The sequence below is a fragment of the Diorhabda carinulata genome, chromosome 5 (genome assembly GCF_026250575.1).
Source record: "Diorhabda carinulata isolate Delta chromosome 5, icDioCari1.1, whole genome shotgun sequence".
NCBI classification, from domain to species: Eukaryota; Metazoa; Arthropoda; class Insecta; order Coleoptera; family Chrysomelidae; genus Diorhabda; species Diorhabda carinulata.
The window spans coordinates 29846798-29873771 of record NC_079464.1 but is presented as its reverse complement, the minus strand read 5'-3'; the positions used below and the strand labels follow the sequence as shown (position 1 = coordinate 29873771).

Sequence of the window (26974 nt, the reverse complement as noted above, 5' to 3'; positions counted from 1 at the left end):
CGTCAAGAGCGCGTACAAGCGCGACTATTGTGTGCGTTATCACAGTTTCTCAACAATTTGAACTATCTTTGACGTTTATGCACGTTTAAAGATGAAAAATAACAGTTTACCAATACTCAAAAGAACTTCCCATCACACCTAAAGTGACTGAAATGCCAGTGGACGTCAGCCATGTTAAGTTGCCAGAAAGTAGAAGATTATAAGATGACATTTACGCGATGTTAATTTCTCAGAAAAATTTAGAAGATTTAAGCAACATGTATTTATTCTTAAATTATATGTTATATTTCGTTCTTCGGTTTGTTTTATTGAGTGTTTTTTAAAACTAATTATGTACGCTAGTAGCGTCCCGTACACTTTTTAATTCCCTCGAATAATTGTCATTGTTTTCAAATATACCATTAACTTTCATTAATATTCAAAAAATGTATCGTTCGTGTTGTAATATTGTCCATTCTTATGTGCCATAGAAAACATTAAAACCAACAATGGTTTACGGTAATAGCCAGAAATGTAATTATCATAGAGTAAATTTGCATGTGGATAATTTGACCTTTAACTGCAGGGCCGGTTTTCGGCGTATTGACATATCATAATGAAACATTTACGATTGTATCAATCATAACGGACATAATAATTTAAAACTCCAAATAAGACATAACAAATATAGATATTACAGTTTAAATTGATGCACATTGAAAAGTAAAAGAGGAACTAAAGCCGTGGAATCCTTAAGTAAATTTAACACTGTATACATTCATAATTTGTATTGAAAACTGTATTGAATATATAGCTACAACTATAAAAATACTTATTACCTAAATAAAAATACTTCTGTCAATATAATCTATCGGAATTTTATGTGTTTCACATAAAGTTATAAATGAATGTTACAGTGCCCTCTATAAAATGTAATCTACTGTTTATATCCTAAAATAAACTTTTATGTCGTAAAGATAAATCTTAAACTTGGAGGAACAACTGGGGATTTAATAAAATTTTAAATAAAATTTAAATACTTAGTATATAAAATTGGTTTTTATTGCATACAGTTCGATTAGCAAATAAGATCAATAGTAATAATCGAAACCCCACTGAAAATCTATCGATTTTCCTAATCGATTTGGTGTATCGAACGATTCTATTTCAATTCTTTTCGTGAAACTGATTGATTTAAAGTTCAATAATCTGTAGTAGTAAGTAATGAAAACTAATAATTTTCAGTCACGTAACACTAAAATCATTGAAAAACCCGATAAGAATCCTTATTATCTAACCATGTTACGGACATGTGACCTGGTTATTCTATTAGTTAACGTTTCTTCTTCTCTTTAACTTTTGTGCGCGTTCTCCTACTTAACCTAAGATCAAGATAAACTGTTTTTAGCTTGTGGCACGTGGTTTAAATGTTTATACACTCTTAAACGTTAATAAATATTTATACACTCAACATCACAACTCATATAAATTCATGGAATCTAAAGGAGATTAAATGTGGATTATGGCGAGTACAAAATCTTGACAAATTTTAAAAGTTTTTGAAACATTACTAATAAATTACTTTATCTGTAATCTTTACATGCAAATTGTGTAAAGTGGACTAAATGAATGTCCACGTACGCTTTGGCCTTGTGTACCTATATATAGCCATATGTTATAAACAACGGCTTTAAATATAATAGGGGCATATATGGGTTATTTGTTTTATATACCAATAAATTATATATAGATATATGGAAGTAATAAATATTTTATTCACATGAAAAACTATTAGTCATGAATGGTAAGGAAAACAATAATATGTTAGAATTTAATGTTTTCTCAAAAAATGAGATTTGGAATAAAATCAATTGTAATAAGAGGATTTGAAGGGAAAAATGAAACTATGAATTAAATGATTGTCTAAAAGTTTATTTTGCTGCTAAATTGAATTTTTAAATAAGAGATTTAGATAACGAAATAAACAAATATAATAAAATTAAACATGTACCAACTGCAAACACTCATAAGTGATATATAAATATTAGAAAAGTACACGCAGACCAATCAAAATCAAATATTTTTTTTTTATTTTCCGTTTAATTTCCTAGATGGGTCTGTTAGTATAAATTAAAGTCTTTATGTACCAATAAATTATATATAGATGTATGGAAGTAATAAATATTTTATTCACATGAAAAACTATTAGTCATGAATGGTAAGGAAAACAATAATATGTTAGAATTTAATATATTTTCATCAAAAAATGAGATTTGGAATAAAATCAATTGTAATAAGAGGATTTGAAGGGAAAAATGAAATTACGAATGAAATTATTGTCTAAAAGTTTATTTTGTTGCAAAATTGAATTTTTGAATAAGAGATTTAGATCACGAAGTAAACAAATACAATAAAATTAAACGTGTACCAACTGCAAACACTCATAAGTTATACATAAATATTAGAAAAGTTCGCGCAGACCAATCAAAGTCAAATATTTTTTTTAATTTCCTAGATGGGTCTGTTAGTAAAAATTAAAGTCGCTGTATTGGAAAGGCTGGATCACAGATTACCTATATTTAGATAGCTCATGACAATGTAATTTGTGTTAACTGGCGTTCAAACTTAAACTACTCATATGACATCCTTAATAAAATACTGATAAATTTGAAATTTATTAATGGCGCGCGATTTGAATTATTTGAAATAGTTCATACTGCTACTTTACAACTAATAAACTTTCAAATTTATGTTTTTGTTTATAATATTTCTCAAAATAGCACATTTTCAAGATGTAATATCACAAAAGATGAAATTTTGAAAACTATTATGAAAAAAATGATAAATTTAAAAATTTATTAGTTGTAATCTTGAGAGTGAGGGAGAAAAAAAGTTATTGTACGAACCCTTTTCTCTATACTCAAGTCAAATGTAAACAGATCGGGTTTTGGAAGAAATATGATAATCCTTCAATTATAATAATGATCTAAACATAACGTGTTATTATTTATTAATAAAGTCAAAATAAATATTTTTAAATATTAATATGCTGGCAGAGCCATCTAGGGCTTTGAACTTTAATTATAAAAATGATGTAACCTTGAGCCATCTTTGTGGTCTGGACACAAGCGGTCCATCACGCGATTGGTTATCCTCGAGTTAAGAAATTAATGGCGGCTCCAATAAGAGAAGCGCGCGAAACAGTGGTCTGTTCAAATGATCGAACAATGTTATGGAAATTATGGAAGATGTTTGAGGAAAACAATATTTATAGACATAATTAATTGAATTTTCAAAAATAGACTAGTCAAATGCAAGTTTGGTCTGTTTTGTTTACAATAGCGAGACCACATGACAGGAGACGCCTTTAATTTCTTGAAAGGATAGAATAGAAAAAGACACATAGTTTTCTCTCTCTCTCTCTCTCTGACAAATAAGCGTTATAGCTCGTGTCTAGACTTTTCAATAGAGACTCAAACAGTGTTGCCAGATGACACATAATTATTAGGTTGTAACATTTTTTATCGTTTCTGATAAAAAATAAAACGTACACATAATTTTGGCTAAATGGACTATACCTCCAAGAAAATAGTTTGTAGTACCATCTGGTAGCAGTAATGAAAGTAGATACCGGATATGATAAGTTTTTTCAGAGAATTTAATGAACTACTTTTTTTAAACTAATTTCAATAAAGGTGGTTATTAATGTAATAGAAATACTTCAAGTAAATAAAAAACATGGCAAGTACAACTGACCTTCGGAGGAAAACCTCTTCATAAACTGGAATCGAAGAAAAAAATACTATATTGGCTTTAATCCAGGAAAAAATTCAAATGGAATGGAAATATATTATTCAGTTAAATGGAATCAAAGCAAAAGTTGGGAAAATATGTTCTTTGGCACAATATAATTCTACTTGACTATCAATTTTTTTCTATTTGGGTATATTTTAAAATATAAATTCAGTTTTTTATATGTTAGAGCATAAGATCCTTTTTATTCATATCTGTTCTATCTACTCGATCCTTTTTTAGTAATTTCCATCTGTGTCCCCGTTTCATTCCTCATTTTATTTTTTTTTCCGCATTTCTACAGCTGCCAGGTTGGGGTCAACCTCACCAACGACCCAACCGTTACACCACCATCTCATTAAATTAAACTCCAACTACTGGAAAAGCGAATACCACTTCCTGAGGAAGAGTCTCCAGCCAGGGAAGTGAAGTTACAACTTCAATAACAAAAGACAAATAAATAAATTCAATATTAATATATAAAGTTTTATTATCTCAAACTACTTGTAAAAATATCTACACAATACTTAATAACAGATGATATACCAACTGAACCCACTGTTAACTCCATCAACACTCATAATTATTACATTTTCAGGCGCCAAAGGTAAACGGATTGAATGTTGTAATGTTACTTCACAGTGTATTGACTGTTGACAATTATTATAACTCTGATGATAATACATTTGCCATTTAGAATTCCTATTGAATAGTACAACAATCTCATAGTATTATTCATACAATTTCATGTCAAAAATATTAGCAATAGTATCAGGCTTGTATCAAAATATAATCTACGGGTTATTTCGGAAGATATGATATCCGAAAAAATTAAAATTAGCCCTTCTGTAATGAAATATCCTTATCAATTGCACTATCTTCTGCCCTTCTTCGGAGAATATGCCACAGGCGCTGGTAATGGTAATTTCAATTGTACTATGTTTTTGTTGTTAGCTTTCATGTTAAACGCTAAAATTCTAGCCACTTCCACTACTTTCTTCATACCAATTTTCAAGTCTTTAGAAAGAAGTTCGACGTCTACTTCGAATTCCATAGCAATGGCTGCTAAGATCATGGTATAGCAGAGAGCTTTGTCTTTCATGTGTAATGGACGTGTCCTAAATTGTTATTAAATATTTATAGAAATTACTGGTTGAGTAATTAGCGAAAATGCATGCTTACCGGCTGCCGTTTGCTCCTACTTCTGAAAATACTTTCAATATGTGGTTATTGATATCAACGGATTTATCACAGACTACAAATTTTTTCGTGATGGATTTCATGGGTGTTTTTATATATACGATCAAATAATGTATATACAAGAATATTGTGAGACTGCGGATTTTGTCTTCTTCTGAGATATTTGATGTCAATAATTTGTTCATATTAGTAGTGACGAACTTACAAAATCTGAAAGTTTATATCATGTGTTAAAACTAATGAATATGAATGGATTGGAAAAAATACCGACCCAAACTGATCTGCACTACCAGCTTCTATGATTTTTCCTGCTTCCACTGCTAGAGTGTCTAAAATATAAGCTTCCACCAAATCTTCCAAGTTGTAAACACCATCCGGAGAAGAAGCATCTCTGTTAATTTTTGGTCTGTAAATACTCTCATTTTCTACTACTTGTTCCACGTTATCAACTTTTAAACCTAATAAAATAAAATAATGACAACTATCGAGTTTTAAATTAAATCAAAGAATATTAATGCACTAAATTACATCACTAATGTCCCATTTCAATATTACATCTCACTTCTGTTTAGATAGTGGCATAAGTCAAAAAAATTCTCCAATAATTAGATTTGACATTAATTCTACCTTGGTTTTTATTTTTTTGGAAGATAACTGAAAAACTGACAAAGTTACCGAAATAATAACTATTAAATAGGTCTACAATCTGTGATAGAGACCAAAAAGAACAATTCTACAAAAAAAAAGACTACAACGAGACTAGAAAATAAGAAAATAGTCAAATAAAACAAGTTTTTTGGAGTGAGAAAACAAGGTTTTTGACTGTGTTCATCAATGAAAAAAAGAGCTTGAAAAACTAAAGTTAATCTTTATCAAAATATTACCCTGACATTGAAACTTCTAGTCCTTCAACTACTACGGCATAGGAAGACACATATTACATTACAGTAAATTTTACAAATAACAAATATTAACAATGATGTATATGTCATTTAAATATCCAGTTATATTTTCATATTCTCACCTACAGTCAGAGACATAGCTAGACATTGGCGGTAGGGACCCCCCCAGGGACGCAAAACTTAGCATTTTGCATCTAAAATTACAAAAATGCTCCAGACACCTCTTGCTGGGGGGTGTACCCCCTTCCCGGCAAGAGGGGTCAGTGCAATTCACCAAATGCGTCATATACTCTAGCTACTTTCAATCAAATTTACTTATTTCTATTGACTTCATACGGTTTACACTCAGTATATGTTTCACATTAAGATCTACATCACAGGCTACACATATTGGTAACTCAGTTCGTGTGATAAGATTTTTATGGGTTAAATTACTATGCCAAGATGTGGTCAGTTTGATGTTATTTGGGGCCAAAAGTTCACAGATTGTTTGATTTCTTTCAGTTATTTTGTATTGAACTTCATATGTTTTGCCACTAACTGAACACTTTATGTTCAATTTCACATTTCATGTCATGAGAAGAAACTTTGTCTATTTGGATAAAGTTCTGATTGTTTGTTGCTGACCTGGTAGTTAATTCTCAAAATTTTCTTTATAGGAAAAGAAACAATTATAATATTTAAATGATCATATTCAAATTTATAACAATTATTAATTTGGCTCAAAAATTTTTTGATTATTTTTATAATTTTTTTGTGTATAAAACATTCTATTGTATCTGACTTCTCAAGGACTTGTGAATTTTCTAATTAGTTTGTTTTAAAAATAAATTTAAATGACACAATTTATTCTTCATTTACTTTGCTTAATCCCAACTCTTGAATAAACCACGTAAACAAAATATTAGAAAGAAGAATTTTATTTGTGAACCAATTTATATCTTACCATTTCCTAATCCAGCTACAAAATTTTTTTTTCGTTTAGTGGGTTGAGGACCACCTCTTTTAAACTCCCTAGTAGTTATTTTATAATATGTACATTTTGATATACCAGTAGCTCTTAGAACTCTTTCTCTATAATTAGAAATGGGAATTTTGATACCATTCTGAGCTTCATCTCTCATAAATTTAAAAACATTGTGAATTACTTCCCTTGCTTGCGATTCTATTATCCTACCTCTAGTGCCAAGTGTTTTTTTAGGAGGTACTTTAAGGCCTAATTGTTGACTGTGATAAAGTGTACCATCAATAGGTAAACGATGAATTTTCTTTTTATGTTTGACCTTATTTTGAGGGGGTTTCACTTCATCGACAAATTGTGTTGTAAGTTTAGGAGGTTCCTGTATATAAGATTGTTGTACAACTTGCATATTACACTGAGTTGGATATTTTGGTTGTTCATTCTGCACAATTTGATAATTAGAATTTCCTATATCCGTTAAATGACCTGTATCATTAAATTGAATGGTTAAAGTTTCTCCCGTTACTGTATGTATGTCCGTATTTTTCGAATCCAAACTCTTTTTAAGTGGTAATATCCTCCAGGATAAAGCTTGATTATTGTAATCTATATTAGGTGTCATCATTGACATTTTTCCTTAACTAATTAGAAAATAACTGATATAATTGCGTTCATTTATTATGAGTAATAAAGGTATATTCAATAACACAAACATTCAAAAACATAAATTCTTTGTTGTTGTGAAGCTCCGATAATTAAATATACATTTCTGTCTAAAGTCAGATGTCAGAAATATTGGCCTTTATATATATGTTTTTACAGCTATTCACTGCATACAAAATTAGTGAAATAGTCTTACAGCCAAAGAGTATTAAGTGGATTCTCGTTAATTACAACAAAAATTAAATCCTTGATAATAAAAGATTCTATTTGAATTTGAGCCAGAATGTGAAAATACAGTAAAACTATAACTCGAATGTCAAGGGAAATGCAAAAGTTTCCGTCTTAATAAGATTTCGAGATAATATCCTATATATAATAAAAAATAAAATAAATGTAACTGAACGGAACAAGTAACATAGGTAGGTTAGTAAGTAACAAAATACATTATTCATAGATTATGTCACTTAATAATTATTAATTCTTATTTTGTCATATCCACATTCACTTATATTACTTCTTCAATTAAATCTTCGTTGTCGTTATCTAAACCCATTTAATTGCCGATTGTTTCACCATCTGAGTTTTTTATGTAAAAAGTAAGCACAAGAGGGTAAATCCCTTTTACACTCGAGTAGTTCAAGGATGGCACTTCTTCAAAAGAAGGAATCCTGATAAATTGACGTTCTGTGCCTTTACTGTGGTAGTATCGGTCAGGTCGACGAAAGTGCTTTCTTCTGTATTGAATCAAGCATCCTCCGAGTATATTTGGAAGCTGAGGCCCAAATTTGCGAATAATACTGCAAAGAGTGTTATATAGTTGAAGACTCATCACCAAGGGTATCAGTAGTATCAGCATGTCGTGTAGGACCAAGGACTGACTGTTGGGGAAGCAAATTATTTTCACTCAAATAATTAAAAATTGATTTTACAAATGATTGTAACCACAATCATTTGTGCATTGGTTTCTTTTTTATTGAGCTGATATCTGCATTTTGCAAAAATTACTGTTCTTTGGCAGCAGTGGAAGGAGGGCAACTGAAAATTTTTGCAGCAACTTCAATAATTTTTGTAAAACCACATACTGATTGCCACCAAGGAGCTGCATTAATGTTCTCATCTTTTAGACTCTCTCAAATAAAATTATGTTGAAAATCTCCCAATTTTTCCATATAATTGGCTACTTCTCACATTACCTGAGCCTATATCTTCTTTCGATATCAATGTTGAATATGTTAATGTACATTAAAACTTGTAAAATATGGTGTAAAAATCCATATTTTATGATTTACTAAAATACACTTCAATATCACTGATTTGAACTTTGTATACTTACCGTGTAACCTTAATTTTTTAAAATAAATATTTGACTATAAAAAATCAATACACAGACATAAAAGGAAAAAATAGTATAATTTTATGTTCAAATAACTTAAATTTCAGTAGTAAGTTAATAACTCATGGATATTTAATTTGCAATCTCATGATTTTAATTAATAAATTTCTTTTAGTTCCATCTGAATTATATTTTAATAACCTAGCAAGATAATTACCCTTAAAACAGTATTTGAAATCATATATTTTATATCAATCCATATGAATTTCTACTACAAAACAATATAAATAAGCACAAAATGTCACAATACTTACCTGCTACAGTTTGTTCCAACTGTTGTTTAACTGCATCAATATTCATGGTAAGTCGTTCTCTTTGTTCAGTAACTCTTTTGGCTTTTTTAGATCCAAATTGTTTGTTTAGTTCAGCTGCAGCGTTATCTTTGATAGGAGATATTTCAAATTTCCTTTTTTTATTGAATCTTGCTTGAACAGTAGCACGATCATACTGAAATAATGTAATCTAAAACAGCATGTGAAAATATATGACTAAAATTTAATTCATTGTATTGTACAATAATAAATATAAATTAATATTAAACCTGGTCTGAATCTCTCTTGTGGATAACGATAAAATTATGGTATAACTCATCATCTTCTACTTCTCCAGTGTACAAAAGTTTGTTGGAAGTAACAGCTATCAATTTCTCATTAAGTACTGTTTCATAAAGTTGCGCTTCTAACGTATTCACACTTTCTGGTTTAACTTTTGAATTGTCAAAATTAACTAAAAAGTTTTGTTAGTTTTTCCTATAATAGAACACAATCTTTTACTTACTTAAAATAGGTCTATGTCCTGTCTGTTTTGTTACAACTTTCCTAATCACAGGCATTATTAATAACAATTAATATATGAAATTTAATTGAAAATCAAGTTCTTTATAACATTGATGTAAACATTCGTCGAAGGATTAAAATGTGCTATACTTATTTAAAAGCAAACAATATCAAAATAACCTTACTTTTTCTTCTTTTTTCAATAAATGTAGTCTTATGTTACCATCAAGTATATTGGCAACTTCTAATGCTCTTCTGAAAGTCTGAAAATGTTTTTTATGATTGTGCCGAAGTTTCGTTTCAATCCCTGATTTATTCAATCCAATATTTCTAAAAATATAACTGAAAGTAATAATATGTGACTAAAGTACTTTTTGCTCAAGAACCTGAAATGGTTCGTCGATTTGGATAAACGCTTTGTGGTAACTGTCATTGCCAGCTGTTTAGGTACATTTTTGGTACTTTGTAAATCAAAGTTCAAAAAATCCAATAAAAGTCTAAATTACTTTACAGTATCATGATTATCACTTAATAACATCATTATACAAAAATGAATTCATCAAATTTATTGGCAAACTCTGCCATAACATCATCTACAAGTCTACATTGCTCCAAAAATGCCTTAACGGATATGTTTGGATGGTTCTTACAAATACTTTTAGCTAGTTTGGCGTTTACTTGTCTTATCGGTAAAGTTGTTATGGTATTTTTCAAACTATAATATTTATTTAGATTATTTTAGCAAAAAGATTTTGTGAACCAATAACCGAACGTAGATCATGGCTTATTTGGTTTTATGATACTTCGAAACAGGGAATGGGTTCAGTAGCTATACATTTAGCAAATGTTTGGTTAGCAGGACAGTATACCGGAGATCCGTGCACTTGGTAAATTGAATGGTTTATTAAATTAGCCTACAGGATGAATATTTATTTATTTATTCTAGGTATTTAATAAATTTTCTATTAGACTCATCACTTGGTTTAGCAATAATATTTATCGGCATTAGACTTAGTCAGTACTTAGCTAGGAAGAAAGGTTGGGAGTACATCAATTTTGGAGAATATGGTAAGTAATTATAGAAAAATAAATGTTCTTTTCAACCCTAGAATACTACAATTTACCTTAATACTATTTTATCATAAATTTGACGACTAAAAAAATCAAAATAAACTTAACATTTACATATTTATTAAAAAAACACATATTCTTCGGACTTTGAGATCAAAAATAATAATTGTTTTTGAAAAACTTTCAATATTTGATACATTCAGTACACCATTTCCCATGATGTTTGCTGCATATAGGATTTTTGCAATGTATGCAATAGGTGACCATCATGTGTCTCTATTGACTTGAGCAATAAGCGCACAAGGTCCTTTCAAGGCCAACATGTTTTCTTTCTGTTGTATTATTGGTCAAAAGTGACAACCCCTGATTTTGTTTTGTTGCAGATTAAAATTATTGCAGGTTTTTCTGTTAATTCAGGAAATTTCTTCTCCTTTTTTTGCATTGTGGATAGTAGTAATACAATTTTAATTTATTTTTGAAGTGGGTTATATGAAATTAGTGTTTTGTTCTTATTGAAACAAAACATTGATGAATGGAGTTTATGTCTCTTTGCCTCCAACATTTCTGATGGGATTTCTTTGTTATTTTTTTCTTAGAATCTCAATAATTGTCAATATATATGGACCTTGCAGGAGTTTATCAGCTAATTTTACCAAACTGAATGTCCATTGTGATGTTTCAGTTTGAACCATGAGTACTTTTTATAAATTATTTTACATAGTATTCTGACAATGGCATTCTGTTGCTCCTTTTTTGAACCATATCCGATCTGCTAAGTGTTTCTTAGAATTACTTCTCCTACTACCTCTACAGTTATTTCCAAACTTATCCAACTCCTGCCATGCACTTCCAACATTCAAAACATGAACCTAAATCATCTTCTACATTCATTATTTTTTTTAATTAATTTTGTTAGAGCGCAAAAAAAGATAAAATTTGTCACGCTTGCATACACATATATCAAGCTTGAACCTAATTAGGAAGGTACTATAGTGCTGCCCTAAACACAACAATCGAGTCAAGACAAAATTAGCTATAGAAAACTTTAGTATTCTAGGCTTAAATTATAAGTTAATATGTTTTAGGCAAACCTCCATCTGCGAATGCATGGATGACACAGTGTTGTTTATATATTTGTTTGATGATAATAGTTAAAGTTTCAATTACTTTATTTATGCAATTAGATTTTTGGGATAATGTAAAAGATTTTATTTTGTCTCCAATACCAAATCAAAAAGTGGAAGTTGCTTTTGTTATGTTGATTATTCCTTTCTTTATAAATGTAAGTAGTTATTACACATATTAATCTGCTTGTTATCCATCATTTTGAGAAATTGTTAGTGCGACGAATCAATCCCAACCTGAATATAATTCCACAACACCGATTTGATTTTCAGCAAAAACACTCAACAACTCAACAGTGCCATTGAATTGTGCATGAAATGAATTAAATTTGAGGCAGCCTCCTAGTGCCAATACTGTACATAATATTCCCTTCCAGTCTCTAATTACACCATAATGGGCACATTCGTGGACGACTCTGTTATTCTCTTGACCCACAAATAGTAACATCTTCAAGAACATAGATTCGAAGTAGAAGATTGGCTCAAAAGATTGAGAATAAACATAAACAAAAGCAAATCGCAATATAGCTTACACTAAGAAAAGAAAAATGTGTCAACAACATAGAAGTTGCACAATATTTTTCATTAAATGTTTAGGAATGCATTTAGATGTCACATTAAACCGGAGAGAAAACATTAAACAATTAAAAAATGTCGTTAGAAAATAAAATCTTATTGTACAAGACTGTCATCATTCTAATCTGGATTTACGGCATAGACTGTGGGGCTGTGCCACCAAATCAAGTATAGTTATTAAACAAAGGGCACAATCTAATATACTACAGGTCAAGTTCAATGGTCCCACAAGCATTTAATATGATTAAGGTCGAAAATTCTGGATCTTAATAGGTGTATATGGTACTGAATGCAGTTCTAAAACGTCGCTTATGTATTAGATAACCTCCCTGAATCAAAACCAACTGTAAACAAGCTTCCAAATTGATGCCACCCAGATTATAACTTGATCTTCCAACAATGGTGCATTGAGTGAATTTCTAGCCAGTTGATACTGTCCTAGTCCTAGGTAGTAGTCACTGAAAAAACAAAATCAGTTTTGTGATTAGTTTTGAGCAAACTGAAGACACCTTTGATGATTTATGGTTAAAATAGAACCAGTTATGACTCGAAATGGTCTCAATTCGTTTCCTATCAATCCTCTTTAGATTTGGTCTTGTTTAATGTTATTTCGTAGTTCCTGCATAATCGTTTATTCTAATGCAAGAGCAACTCTTAAGGTCAAAATGTCGCTTAAACTTGTTACAAAGTTACAAAAAACATTCCAAAAGTGTTGAGGCATCAATCTGACAATCTCACTGGCTTTTTATCCATTTTAATTTTTAAAAATATGGCTTTTGATGTGTTGATTGTCCCTGATAGTCCAAACCAGATGGAACAGTACAAGAAACAATACAAAAGGTAAACCAAAAGTTGGAATCTCACGTTAATCCCCAACCATTGTTGAAAGGAAGAGGCGACCGAAGACAAATTGACCAACATACCTAAAATGAGATGTGGAATATATCTTCTCATTGATATATGTGAAGTTTTTTTTCATTGTAGCCTCCAAGACAAGAAAACAACCTATAGAATTGCAAATTTTGATTATTATTACATAAAAAATTCACTTGTAAAATTTCCATGAAAGTGTAAAGATTTTTTTTCTTATTTTAAGATGTTGATGTTTTGGGTCACTGATAATTTCTTAATGTATAAAGATCCATCGAAGAGAAGAAGATATAGTGACAGTATTTTGCGTAGAATGCATGTTAAATATCGTTCACTTACAAGAAAGAGACTTGTTGATTCAGAAAGTGATGTATTGCTGTCTGCCGATGATGAGCTCTTAGATTCTGAAACGGTACCCATAACAAGAACCATAGATACTTAATATTTTGAAAGGTGCGTTAAATTATATAATTTTTTTATTACAGTGAAATACATTCTATTAGATTTAATAAATAAGATATAAATAATATCTATCTGAGCTACAAAATTTTTAAAAATTGAAAAAACATTGCCCAAAAAATTTGAGCCTTGGCTTTGCTTTGCTTTGCTTCATAGGCACGCAGGGATAATCGGGGTTCTACAATATTTTAATTTTTCCTTTATTGTAAATTAAGAAAAAATTAACTTATTTTTTTTTTCTAGAAACAAGTATACCAACATTCCGTAGTTACAAAAAAAACTTGAACCAAACCTTTAGAAGATAGAATATCGTCAAGTATACCATACTAGTCCAACGAATTGTTATTTCTAGACGATCATCTGATGCATATTTATTTTCAGTTCGAACCAAAAATGGTATTCAGTTGACTATTTTTCCGTTTAATTTATTGTGTATAATGCATAAAGTACTTCGTGTATCGTTATGTAGAAAAAGATTAATTTTTTCATTTTTTTGTTCAGTTTTTCGAATCTGAGTTAACCCTGAACCATTGCTGATACTAAAAATATAAGGGTACATCGTACCTTATATTTTTATTCTTGATGAAGATCAAATAAAACACCGAAACGTTGGCAATTAAAAAGAAACTCCTAAGCCGACCGCCCACGCTGCAACTGTTTTTAAACAAATGTTGCAAACCAGTTGATATTGCAACAGGTGACTTAAATGAAACTAGTTTGCAATCGTATAATGTATCTTGTAGCTAACCAATGAGGGTTGATCTTATTTGAAACTATTTTCGAATAAACTATTCATTAAACAATAAAATAATTAGTTAAGCTTGTTTTTAATAACCCGACGACCATAATCGACGAATATCATACTATTAAAGACCCCTCGTATCTGTTTACAAACCGCTTTATAACAGTTATATGTCTGGTCGTTAGAGTCTTATCGATATAAAATAATTTGATACGTTAATGGAGCTTCAAGTGTCTAAGGAACACTTGGAATCAATTAATTATGATGTGGGTCCCCATTACGATCGTGTACCATAAATATTAATGAATACAATAATCATCAAGTTACGTTTAATGGAGAGTAAAATTAGGAACGCTTTGAATCACCCAACCAGATGATTAACAATCGATTCCGCGGTCGCGGGTGTTGTTTTTCATTTGATTATCACATGTTTATTTTATTTTGTTGTTGCAAGATTAACTGATTTGCAACATTATATATAATTATAAATTTTGAATATATATTTGAAAGAAAATGACTTAATTATAGAACAGGTTCTTAGAATTCTCCAACTTAACTTATATAGTCCAGGAAATAAAGCTCAAAAAAAGGCAAAACCTCGCAATTTTTTTGTCCTGCATCGATTTGTACAAAAAATTAGGGGTCAGACTCATTCCACCCTATAATTCATTTTCTATATTGTGCCGTTGTACGGTTTTTGTTTTTTAAGTGTGAAAACTACCCCTAATTGTAATATAACAGTTTAAATCTTAACATGAGTAAAATTTGTTTTTTTATTTAGTTAAATAAGGACGTAGCTCCTTCATTTTTAGTGATGTTCGCTAGTAAATTGAGGTTATATCTCGCCAAATATTCACTGTGTACAAAATCTCCACACGGGAAAATTTTTAATATTAAAAAAACTATGATTTGATATTTCATCATTTTTTTCGTATCTCCAGTATTTTCGGAGATATTTCGAAGTAAAAGATGGAAAATATGAAATTGCAAAAAAAATCGTTTGCTCTTTAAACTCCAATTTTTATAAAATTACGCATTTTAAATTGGACAAACTTGTTGATAATACATATAAAAAGAAAATGACAGAAGGTCGAAGATCTATTTTTATTAAAGGGGTAGCTAGGGGGTTGTTTATACTGATTTTTTCTTAGAAAAAAGTTGGAAGTGGCCTTATTTTGATCAAAAGTCGCTCAATTTTCATGCTAGACATTTTTTTTCCATTTTAAAGCTCTAATTATATACTTTAAAGTTACTTAGAACTGCAAATAACTCGGAAGAAAACGTAAAGAAGATTTTTTTCTTATAATTACTTTTTCCATCGATACCTGAGTCAGAATGTGAAAATTTCAAATAAATCCAGGTAGGACCATAAAATTTCGAGCCAAAATGCTTCATTTCGTGGACTAATATACCAACTGTTTGATGTAATGTCGAAAAACTAAAAATGAAACTATACAGTGTGTCCAAAAAACTCAAATTGTAGATACCAGATTTGATTTTATGTTTTTTGACATTTCGGATATTATTTTTTTTATTTGTATACTTTTAGAATGTACAGAAAAAGAACAAATATTTATTTTGAATTTAGAATTGGTTATTAGTTTATTTACGGCGAATAATATGTGATATAATAAGTTAAGATATATCTTACCAGATATTAGAAAAAAAATCTTTTTTTTATTTGACTGATTTTTCTTAGCGAAATTGCTTCAAACTGTGCCTTATTGATTTACGATTCTACTAAATTTAATATATATTTTTTTCATGATTATATACAGGGTTATTGATGATATTTTGTACATGTTAGCATATAACGATATAAAATTCAGATTATACAACGATGATTATGATCTTAAACAACGGAAGAAGCGGTTCGCCACCTCTATTTTTGTCAAAAACACAGTTCTACTATACTTGAAGCAAATTAGACTTTTATCAATAATCCTGTACCCTAAAGAATTTATAACAGGCTCAGAAACTATACTAAAACTAACGTTATCCTTTTCTTTTATAATAATCTTCGAAATTAATTGTTTGGAATGTCTGATTTTTTGAAAAATACATAATTATGTGCATATATCTCTAGTTAATATACGAGGGCAGCTTTTTTTTCAACCTCGAATCTCTCGCACTACACACTCCGCCATTGTTGACATTCAGACGTCAGTCGGCGTTGCGCTACAGCCACGTAAACATGTCCGCCATTATTGATGCTCCCGCACACAATTTACGATATACGTCGACGTGTTCTGACAGGTATTTCGATTGGAAGAAAGTCGGGATCAGTGCAGAATAGCTTTGGTTAAAGCAGCTAAAGGGAAACTGGGAGTCAGTTTGCGAAAATTGTGTTGAAAATTCGAAAATTTTTGGCGAAATTTGAAACGAAACTTATATTCTGAAAGTTGGGAAGCAACTACACATGAAGAGTAAGAAAAGAAATGCCGGATTGACTATTTCATAATTTAATGCAACATTTGAAAACAAAAATTAGGCAAACATACTAAATGGAAACTACTCATGTTTCAAAATAGACAAATAACAAAAAATATTTATAATTGTTTTTCAAAATATTCTCCATAAAGTTCAAAACACTTTTGCATGCTTTCGAACCAATTTTCCATTCCGATTGAGGTATCTCCAATACATGTCATTTGAACGCATCAACTGCTTCTTCAGGTAATTTTTTTGGTAATAAATTATTGTTTTATAACCTACCGGATGTTGAAAAAAAAACGGCCCTCATATAAATATGTAAAAATATCTCTAGTTCACATATATGTGTAAGTTTAAGGTTGAGTTGTCAAAATTTTCCGTACTTTTCTTATCGATTTTAAAAGAACTGTAAACTTATTGTTTAGGACATATTGACAAACAACAAATGCCTTCTGTTCTCTTTTTTAAAGCTTACTCGTCCTGGATGTCCTCTTTGGAAGAGGATATAAGTGTGACGAAAAGTGTTCGAAACCAAAAATTGTTACAAAATGGATTTATCAGATTTTCTGTTTCTAATGCTGATTCTGAATAAGCACCAAAAACAACCAGTTTGTTTCCTTTTCCTTTGTGATTAAAATTCATTCACTATTTGTTGTTGGTCTACTTTCACCCAAGCTGTATATTGTTTAATGGTAATTCTAAATCAGTATTTCTGCTTTAGCCAATAATTTAGTTAAAACTCTTTCAAATAACATCTCAATTTTGGCATATCTGCAATATTGAATGACAAACTACTCGTAAATGAATCCTTTTTGGTATTTAAATAAAAATATCTGTAGTTTTTTAAGTAATAGAAACCTTCCTAGTTAGTTTTTCCGTAACATGATTTAAACTTTCCTATAATTACAAATACTTTTTAGATAACTAGGTCCCATACATTCACAAGCAGTCAATGCCTTCTGTTCGCTTTTTTCTAAAACTCACCTGTCTTTAATGTCCTTTTATAAACCAACATAAATTTAATGAAATCTTTTCGAAACCCGAAATGGATTTATCAGATTTTCTGTTCCTAATGTTCGTTTTAAGTAAGCGACAAAAACAACTAAGTAAACTTGTTTTAAATAAAATTTGAAAGTTCCTCTTCAGTTCCAAGTTTTTATTCAAGGACAAAAAAATGGTTTTTTCGCGATTATATTTTTTACAGATCGTAAGTTATTTGCAAAAATATTTTCTGACTCAACTAGTCCGATGACTTATTAAAGAGAATGAATTCTAAAGTTAGAAAAAAATTTTCCCACGTTAATCAAATATTCAGAATTTTTTTTTGGTCTAATTTGACCGGACTATTAATATTTATCTGAGATGGTTAACATCTCACAGTTACTCTGTGTTTAAATACTGACTTTTTTAAAAGATAAAATCAGAGTTTAGAAGAACTTGTCATATATCTGAACTGAGTATATTTCATGATACAAAACTGATCAAATTAATATATGTAAAATGCTTGAAATTATTTTTAACATATAATCGAAATTGTTCTAGTCTTTCAGCGAAAATGGTACTACATATATTGCATCCAAAATGAACCGCTTGGGATGCAAATTATTTTCAAAATTCCAAATATCATATCCAAAGAATTAGTTTTAACTATAACTATATAATTTTGATTATACCAAAAGGGTGTTTCTACAGTACATAAGTTTCAATTGCTATTTATTCTTTTTTCTTCTATAACGAATCATAATATTGATATTGGCAGTACATTTTGGTACACATACCAACGGTCTAACCCATTTTAGTCATATGTGCCAAATGTCATGTCATAAGAAAACTAACCTTCCAAAATAATCATTTAATCAAGATAATATTTTTAAGTTTAAAGGCGTCATCTAATTTCTTAAATCCATCAAATTTTTGAGATTTTTTTTTTTTAGTTTTAGGAAATGTAATCATGTGATTATTGATAAAATTATGGAATAAGTTACCGATAAAAAAGTGTTTTATTACCCAACCTAATATGGGCGAACTGCAGGCCGTTAAGGTGCCCGGAAACTACATAGCGGACTCGCTCGCCAAATTGAGATCAACAAATCCGTCAATGGACTTGACACACACCAACATGACACAAGCTCGGGCGCACATAGATGGGGCTCTTACTAAAAAACTTCTTTATCTTAAATAGGTGGTTACTGGTTAATGGGGGAGGAAGAAACTGCAGACCACGTCATCGCCAGGCGCGGTTCAAACGCTTGGACAAGTCCAAGTGACGTCAAAGCTCAGCCGCCTAATTGGGTTTTCAAAGGACAAAGGTATCAAGTGGGGCACGACACTACTATTGAACTATGAACGGACCTAATATGTCCTTTCGGAATACAATGAAACACAATTTGTTTTATCAATATTTATTGGTTAATAATTAAATTTGAACTGTATAACAAAATATATGATTAAAAAAAAAACAAATTTTGCAGGTTCAAAAACATTATTTGGAACCGATTTTTTTTAAAAGTTTCATATTTTTTACATTAAAAATAATTTTTCAAAACACAATATAACAAATTAGTTTGTCTATGAACTAAAATATTTACACATCAAATAAGAGGTTATTTGGCTTTGATAACTTAAATAACATTTCTATTATATATAATTTTATCATTTCAAAATACAAGGTGTTTCAAAATTATTAACTATCTCAGAACGAATATATTTGTTTCGAAACGGTCTGCATGCAAGAAAAGCTCGGTGGAGATGAATAGACATACCTGGCGTGAGGCATAAATGGACCTACGACCTTGGATTAGATAGACATCATATCAGCTGAATGCAGAACGAGATAAAGATCAGTTTTCAGTAGAAATATCGAAATTAAAACTTGATCGTTAAACACTTTGAAAGGTAGAGAGAAGGAGAAGTTACAGGGGAAAGTTGAAAAAGTGTATACGGTTAACAAAGTTTCAGAAACATTCCAAAAATTGCGCTGGTGTTGACGAAGGGTACTGTCTGAATTTAGCAGTTGTATATCCATGATGATTTTTATCACTTCTTAGTACGTTAATGTTCACACAAGCTAAACGACTAATCATAGACAACCTTATGAGTGGAATAAATAATTTTTAAAGTTGAAAAAACTATAGACCAAAATAAATAACCCGTCATTTACCCACTGGTCTACCATAATATAAAGGATTCTATCATATGACCACGACCAGTTCAGTTTCCGAACTCCAGTGAACGTGATCTGGGTTAGTTTTTGAACCCGATCATAGTTTCCCAAAAAGTCCTTCTGCCTCACTTACCAAACAACTGCTCCGGGTAAGAAATTCGACTAGGGACCGGACTTTTAACTGTACACGGTCGTCTAAGACACTATGAGGATCACGGAGGATCCGAAGTACCGCTGATGCATGAAGAAGGATGAAACTGTAGACCTCGTTTGTGACGCGATTCAAACACTTAGGCAAGCCTCGCAGCTTGCCTAATGACACCAAAAGATTTAAGCTAAAGCGCCTTCTCAAAGTACAGCGGTCTTTGGTAATGTAAAGTGGGGCACGACAGGCGCATCAGAAAGCATATGTGCTTAATTGGCATTGGGCGCCAACTACCAGAAATGTCTAGAGGACGATACTTGTTAATATACGGGTGCTAAGAAAAAAAATATGCAAAGTTTAGTAAAATTCAGTTGAGAGAGAGAGAGAGAGAGAGAGATTCGTTGGTTAAAGTTTAGTAGGATAAGGAGGATTTTTGTGAGGAGAAGGGTTTATTGGAGTAGGCCCTGAAATAGGAATAGCTCCTCCTCTGCCGAGCTGGAGTAAATTCAGTTGAGTAAAATATGGTAAATTTAATAAAGGCGGTAATTTGTAACTCGCACTCACCTTTTGTTGAAATAATGGTAAAGAAGTGTAGTCATAACACACTTTATATATATACAATAATACTTTTTATACTAATATTATATTTCTAGATATACTTATGTCGTCATATTTTCTACTAAAAGTTAATTATTTCACTGGATATTTAGAACTTATAGACTAGATATTATACATGCACCTCTTTTCCATAAATAACTCAGAATACCTTAAATTTTTATTTCAAAAATATCATATTAACGGCTTTTACAGTATCAGTCAGGAAATTGGCACCAAGCATATTCACAAATAGCAATTACTAAAGAACTTTATTTGAGAGAAGTTTCGTTGCGCTACAACATTCCAAAAAGTACTTTGTATGATAAAACTTCAGCATTAAATCGTGACGTTGCAACAAAACATCTGCAGATTGACACAACATGACCAATATTCCATCGGAAGAACCGGGAATTTCCTCAAACATTGGTGATTCCAACGGAAAAGGTCCCACTTCCGTTGCTGATTTAGCGACCACTTACAGAGATTGCGTTTATTTTCACCAAAGTTCAATTTGTGTTTTTGAATATGTTTTTTCCTAAAAACCTGAAGCTTGCGCTACTGGGGGACTACTACTCATAGAATGAAAAAACACAAAACAAGAATTTATGACACATGACTGCATTAAATCAAATGAGGAGGCGATAACTAGAGGAATATATTCCATCATCTGCGCATGCGAATAAATAATAAGTTATAATATATCATAACCTAACTTTAAATTCGGTTTTGTTTTGATTTTTTGAATACTTTTCACTTTTCTCAAACTACTCTGAATCTTTTTTGTCCTAATTTTAAGCTGCGGTATTGTGTTTTGAATGTGACAAATTTTTTTCAACCCACTTTAACTTAAATAAACATTTAAGAAACATTCATAATAAATCATCCGAATGGATTGAATATGGAAGTGAAACAAAATATATGCGTGTGGAATGCAGTCTCTTTTTTAAATTTAATGGAGACTTGAGAAGTCATCTGGAGCACAAACACAATTTTAAAAATAATATACTACATTTACAGTTTCCAAGTTTTGATGGTGAGAATAAAATAATAATTTTTATTAGATTTAGGAAGACACATGATTCCGGAATAAATTCAGGGTTAACGGAGGGATTTACTCATTATTTTTTTAAGAATTCAACCAATGGCTTTCTGAAGAACAAAAAGTCCAAGAACAATGTCACGCTCCTACAAGAAACAAAATTTAGTATCATTTCAAAATCATAAACGGAACTTAAAGTCACAGGGATCTTGCAACTTAGATTAATCATGTGTTAGCTAAATTGTAGTCAAAAGTAACCTTGAGTCAGACCATTGTGATATTACATATTATAAATCACATTATTTACATGGATCAAATGAAATAAAACATTTACAAATTCCAAAAAGTGATAAGCAGATGATTGCTTCCTAACTCAGATCTAGTCAAGCCAAACACTGCAGAAAATGATCATCAATATTGTTAATTTTTACTTTGATGTAGGTAAAGAAGCATTTTGTTTATACCTATATTTATATTAAAATATATAAGCGAGGGTTTTAAATTAATTTAAACCAACTACCTCTTGAATCTCAACATATACATTTATTTGTCCTAATGTACCTATAACGGAAAGCATAATGCACAAAATGCATGCGCAAATGATGGATTATATTCCTCTAATTATCGCCTTCTATCAAGTGTTACACGGTTGCCAATTTCCCTAATACACGACCAATAATTTCCTGTACACCTCTCATATTTCCTAAACCAACTAGTTACAAAAACTGCTAGTTTGGTCGAGAAAGTGATAAAATATCTAAAAGGACTAACGTCAAAACGATCTTGCACGATTAGGTTAGATTCTATATTCCATTAGATGTTTTTAGTGGCTCTAAAAGCATTTTATATGTTTTAATGCTTCGAAAATGGTTTTCGATTCTTCTACATACTAATATTGGAAAATAATTTCAAATTTTTACAAAAACTAGAAGAGACTATCAGAAAACAATGTATTTATTCTCTTTTAATAATTGAAATGCTTGAATTGGAATCAATTTTTGAGAAATTGAATTACTGTTCTTAAGAAAACGAATCAAAACTCCGTACCGGTTGAGGTTAGTTCAAATAGACGTTTTGTCACTTTTTTTTCTTCTACGGAAACAGGAGTAGTAGCAGTCCATAGGATTCTTCGGAAACTATAATCCGGATTCAGATAGATCACCTATCAGTTGATTACGTATCTTAACCCAGAAAGAGATTTAGATAATAATTTACGAACGTCGCGTTCAATTTTTGGTAGATTTAAAACATGATATACAAGAACTTTTGATTTTTGATACTTTTTTGTGTGTTTAATATTTGTTATTGAGCTGTTATCGACAATTTACCCACTCTCACGGATTTTACACTAAAGTTTAAAATTAATAAGCTATTGTTTACGTTGAAATGACGAAAGTATAAAAACCGCAAATCTCAGTAACCTATAAATACCGCTGCTCAGGAGAATTAATAGTAGTCAGCCATTTAACGGGAATAAATAACTTTTGAAGTTCAAAAAAAACATAGACAAATGAAACAATTCGCCAGCTGATCGTATTCACCCACCGTTCTACCGGGACATAAAGGATCATAACATATGACAACCACTGAATTAACTCGATCAGTTTCCGAACAACAATGAACGTGATCGGGTTAATCCGATCATAGTTTCCGAAAAGTACTCATTGTATGATCAAATGGATATTTAAACGAATTTCAAGCGAATGACCGCGGTTATATTTGGTCTTGTTCTGGGTCATAGTACTATGGAAGTAACAACAATTTTCGCTTGGATACACTAGGGTTATATGCCACCGTTAGTGTAGGTCAGGATGCTGATATCAAACAAACAAATAACTTTCATGAACGTTCTTTGTGTGAAGTATCTGATAAATTTTCTTAATAAATATTTTATAGTTGTATGCAAGTGTTCTGCCAATATAGTGTTTTTATTTGTGTAAGTATACTTTCAAAATAATGAGATTAAGTGTCCACAAGTAATAATATCTTTAAAACCTGGATTATAATTATTTTTAGAAAAATTACATCAAATTAATGCTCATATTAACTAGTATGAAATAATTTCCTCAAGAACCTTATTAAATCTTCATTCATTTCAGATTTTAAATTACAGAGAATGATTGTTTTATTTATTTCACTGAAACGCTTGTAAAATATCGTTTAATACAGAACTTAACCTGACTTCTTCGATAACCACAAATTTAACGAGTATGGTCATCTGCGGTCCAAAATAGTGACGTTAAAGTGCTAAATTATGACTCCGTGCTACATTATCCAACAAAAACCGAAAGCTCTTGAATATAGTTGGTTATTAAAGGTAATTACCAATAATGACCAGGTTATTCGCTTGAAATCAGTTTTAGATTTTGTTCGGTCAACTGTCAAAACCACAAATATAACGTAAAAGCCGTTTATTACCGTGTGTAATGGCCCCGAATGGTATGCTAATAAAATTTGCAACCTAAATAAACAAATTTTGTATTGAGCAATATGTTCCAGTATACTTTCAAATCGATGTAGTGCCGGCACTTTATACTAATTTATCTCAATTCTTTGATAACATCCGCCACTCTATCGACCTTGAATAAATTTAAAATTTGTAATTTGAGTTAAAAATAAATAGAAAATATAACATTAACTACATCATTTGGGTTGATTGTTATAATCTACATAAACTCTAACAACTTCACCTGAATACTTTCTTTGAGAAGGCATAAAATAAAAGTCCGCAGGTTGCATATCTTGCCCCTGTCTCTGATTATAGTGATTTCTGTCGTACACCGTTCTAGGTAACGAAAACGTGTTTCTATCCATATTAGACGTGGGATAAGCGCCCACGCGAGGTCGTTGCAACGAACGAGTATCTCCCTGAGCAGCTGCAGGAGGAACACTTGGAGGACGCGTTTGGGGTCGTTGGATATGACGACCTTTTGTTGGTTTAGCAGACGTTCCGTTAGAATTTCCATTTACTTGTTTTTTTTCTTCTAAAGTTGTCGATGAAGGGCTTTCGAATGCGTCAAAAGCGTAATTGGTATTTGAAGAGTAGTCCTTCCATGCCGAATTTGGTATTAGATGATCCTGAAAAATAAAAATCTCATTGTTTATTTTGAAAAAAAAAATATTAATAGAAATATAACATTTCAGCTTTACTATTTCTTCCATCCATTGAACCAATTGCGTTTTAAATAGTATACAAACACAGTTTTTTAAATACAAATTTATTATTCTAATATACAGATCAAAACATTATTCATTTATGACAGTAATTGTTATCTGAACTCACCCTGTATATATTTGAGATCTGAGAAAATGTCTACCAATTTCTACGAAAGTTTCCATGTCGGTAATATATAGGACACTCAAGCTGCACATTATAAACCCTCTATTATGAGCAGAAAAATAGCCAAGTGTTAGATATTATAAAGCAATGCTAATTTTCGTCTGTTACCAATTATATCGTTAATAATATGCAAGTTCTAAAGGCTTTTACAGATAAAATAAGTCCTAATTCACATTTACAGTAATAGTTCATAAAAACATCTTTCAAACTATGTACTGGTAATAGAAAAGAATATATTTCCTGCCATAAATCCTCCCTTTTTATTTATAATTTACCGTATAATAATTTTTTTCATCCCAGACACATCTACATATTATAAATAATATTTATTTTTACATAATCTGATGGCTTGAGGACTACAACCTTCCATTGGCTTGATAAGATTCCATCCATTGGTCTATCCAACTTTTCATCTAACATCCACTTGTTTCTAGTTATTTTCTTCGAAAGTTATTTGCCCTTCTGTTGAATCAGGTAGCCACTTCTTTGTAGTCTCTTAGTGGGTTCAAGTAGTGGTTCTAATAGGACATTTGTGTGATTTTCCATTCTGTTTTTCACAAATGGTATCCTAAGATTTTCATGTAGCATTTGGTTCCATACATACGAAGGTGAGTTGGTGAGTATAGCTATAATTGATTGGCTAGTGCGTCTCAATGTTTTATCCCTTTTATCCATATGGGGTTATTTATAGTTTGATAGAGCAGGATTCGACCGTTAATTTAAATATTATTCCTATCTTCTTAACTTCTTTTTTACTTCTTGCTCTGAGTAGTTCCATATTGTTGAGTTTTATTTGTGGACACTGCTTTCTTCTTTGTGTATAATCTCCATGTTAAGGTTAAATACCTTGACCTAACCAGTTGGATTTGGTCTAGTAGGTTCCGCAAGATGTTTAAAGTTATTTCTAGATTTTCTCTATCGCCCAAAAATTTGATTAATATAGCTACATTATTGATTCCTCTTGTTGATTCTGTAAAAGTTCTTGGGGTATTCTCTGGTGGTGGTGCACTAGTTTGTATGCTGGTATTGTTCAATGAATGCTCAGTATATTGTTAGCTTTGTTTGGTTTCTTTTGAACGTTGCAATAAAAGTCAGAACTTCTGTAATTTGATGGATGTGGTATCCAATTTCCAAATAGAGACAAAATAGTTTTAATCCTATGTACGGTAGAGTTAGGTTAGGTTAGGGTACTTACAAGAAGAATTATCTTTCTGTTTCAAATATCTATTGAAATGTTTTAAATTAAGGTAGCACCACAACAACATCAAATTAATGAAATTAATGAAAACAACACTAATAGTTGAAGACTAACTACACTAGTAGACAAAAAGTTGAAATTTTCAACTCGGCATGCTTCAATCCGTTTAGAACACCTACAGTCGTACCATGCACAAGTACCATTCTGGTATATTTTTAAATTATAATTTACAGTGTACAGCTGGACACTTTTTTTTTTCATATGAGATAGTTATATGTTTGACATGACATTTCACTTTATACCAATGTACCAAACACGGTAACCCTCATTGTATTCTCAACTGTATTCTAACTACACATTCACAACTATCAGAATCATATTATTACAAGCTTTATCGGAACATAAATTTTCCCCAACAGAAGAAAAGTGGTAAAACATCTATTAGGACTAACGTCAACCTGTAGGGATTTTCGATTTGCTTGGTAGGAACCACAAAACACTTTTGATTCTTTTGAAGCCATCAAAAGCAACCAAGGGGATATAGAATCGTG

The 26974-nt window shown here is 30.8% G+C and overlaps 3 protein-coding genes across 6 annotated transcripts in view; 1 reads left to right on the top strand and 2 right to left on the bottom strand.

The window, feature by feature from the left end:
* Nucleotides 1–4243: 4243 nt before the first annotated feature.
* LOC130893872 (DNA-directed RNA polymerase I subunit RPA49-like) lies at nucleotides 4244–10049 on the bottom strand. Of its 2 annotated transcripts, XM_057800311.1 has the most exons (6): nucleotides 9668–10049; nucleotides 9432–9616; nucleotides 9145–9352; nucleotides 5243–5429; nucleotides 4954–5181; nucleotides 4244–4889 (listed from the first exon to the last, which is right to left on the bottom strand). In XM_057800311.1, exons 1-6 carry the CDS (start codon nucleotides 9720–9722, stop codon nucleotides 4646–4648), a joined length of 1107 nt encoding a protein of 368 aa, XP_057656294.1. In that variant the 5' UTR covers nucleotides 9723–10049; the 3' UTR covers nucleotides 4244–4645. The 2 variants fall into 2 exon arrangements, with proteins under 2 accessions (XP_057656294.1, XP_057656293.1); XM_057800310.1 differs by lacking the exons at nucleotides 9145–9352; nucleotides 9432–9616; nucleotides 9668–10049 and adding an exon at nucleotides 6820–7609.
* Nucleotides 9868–15588, top strand: LOC130893874 (store-operated calcium entry regulator STIMATE-like). Its single transcript, XM_057800312.1, has 6 exons — nucleotides 9868–10355; nucleotides 10409–10553; nucleotides 10613–10734; nucleotides 11823–12019; nucleotides 13534–13760; nucleotides 14010–15588. The coding sequence occupies exons 1-5, from the start codon at nucleotides 10217–10219 to the stop codon at nucleotides 13747–13749; spliced, it is 819 nt and encodes a 272-aa protein (XP_057656295.1). The 5' UTR covers nucleotides 9868–10216; the 3' UTR covers nucleotides 13750–13760; nucleotides 14010–15588.
* A 3739-nt stretch (nucleotides 15589–19327) lies between these two features.
* Nucleotides 19328–26974, bottom strand: part of LOC130893868 (uncharacterized) — a 50768-nt gene continuing 43121 nt past the window's right edge. For 2 of the 3 annotated variants that reach the window (XM_057800289.1, XM_057800291.1), the window contains one exon: nucleotides 19328–24963. In XM_057800289.1, the coding sequence (XP_057656272.1) occupies nucleotides 24529–24963 (435 nt within the window). In that variant the 3' untranslated portion in view covers nucleotides 19328–24528. Of the gene's footprint in view, nucleotides 24964–25168; nucleotides 25268–26974 lie in introns of all 3 variants that reach the window. The other variant, XM_057800290.1, reaches the window with a different exon arrangement.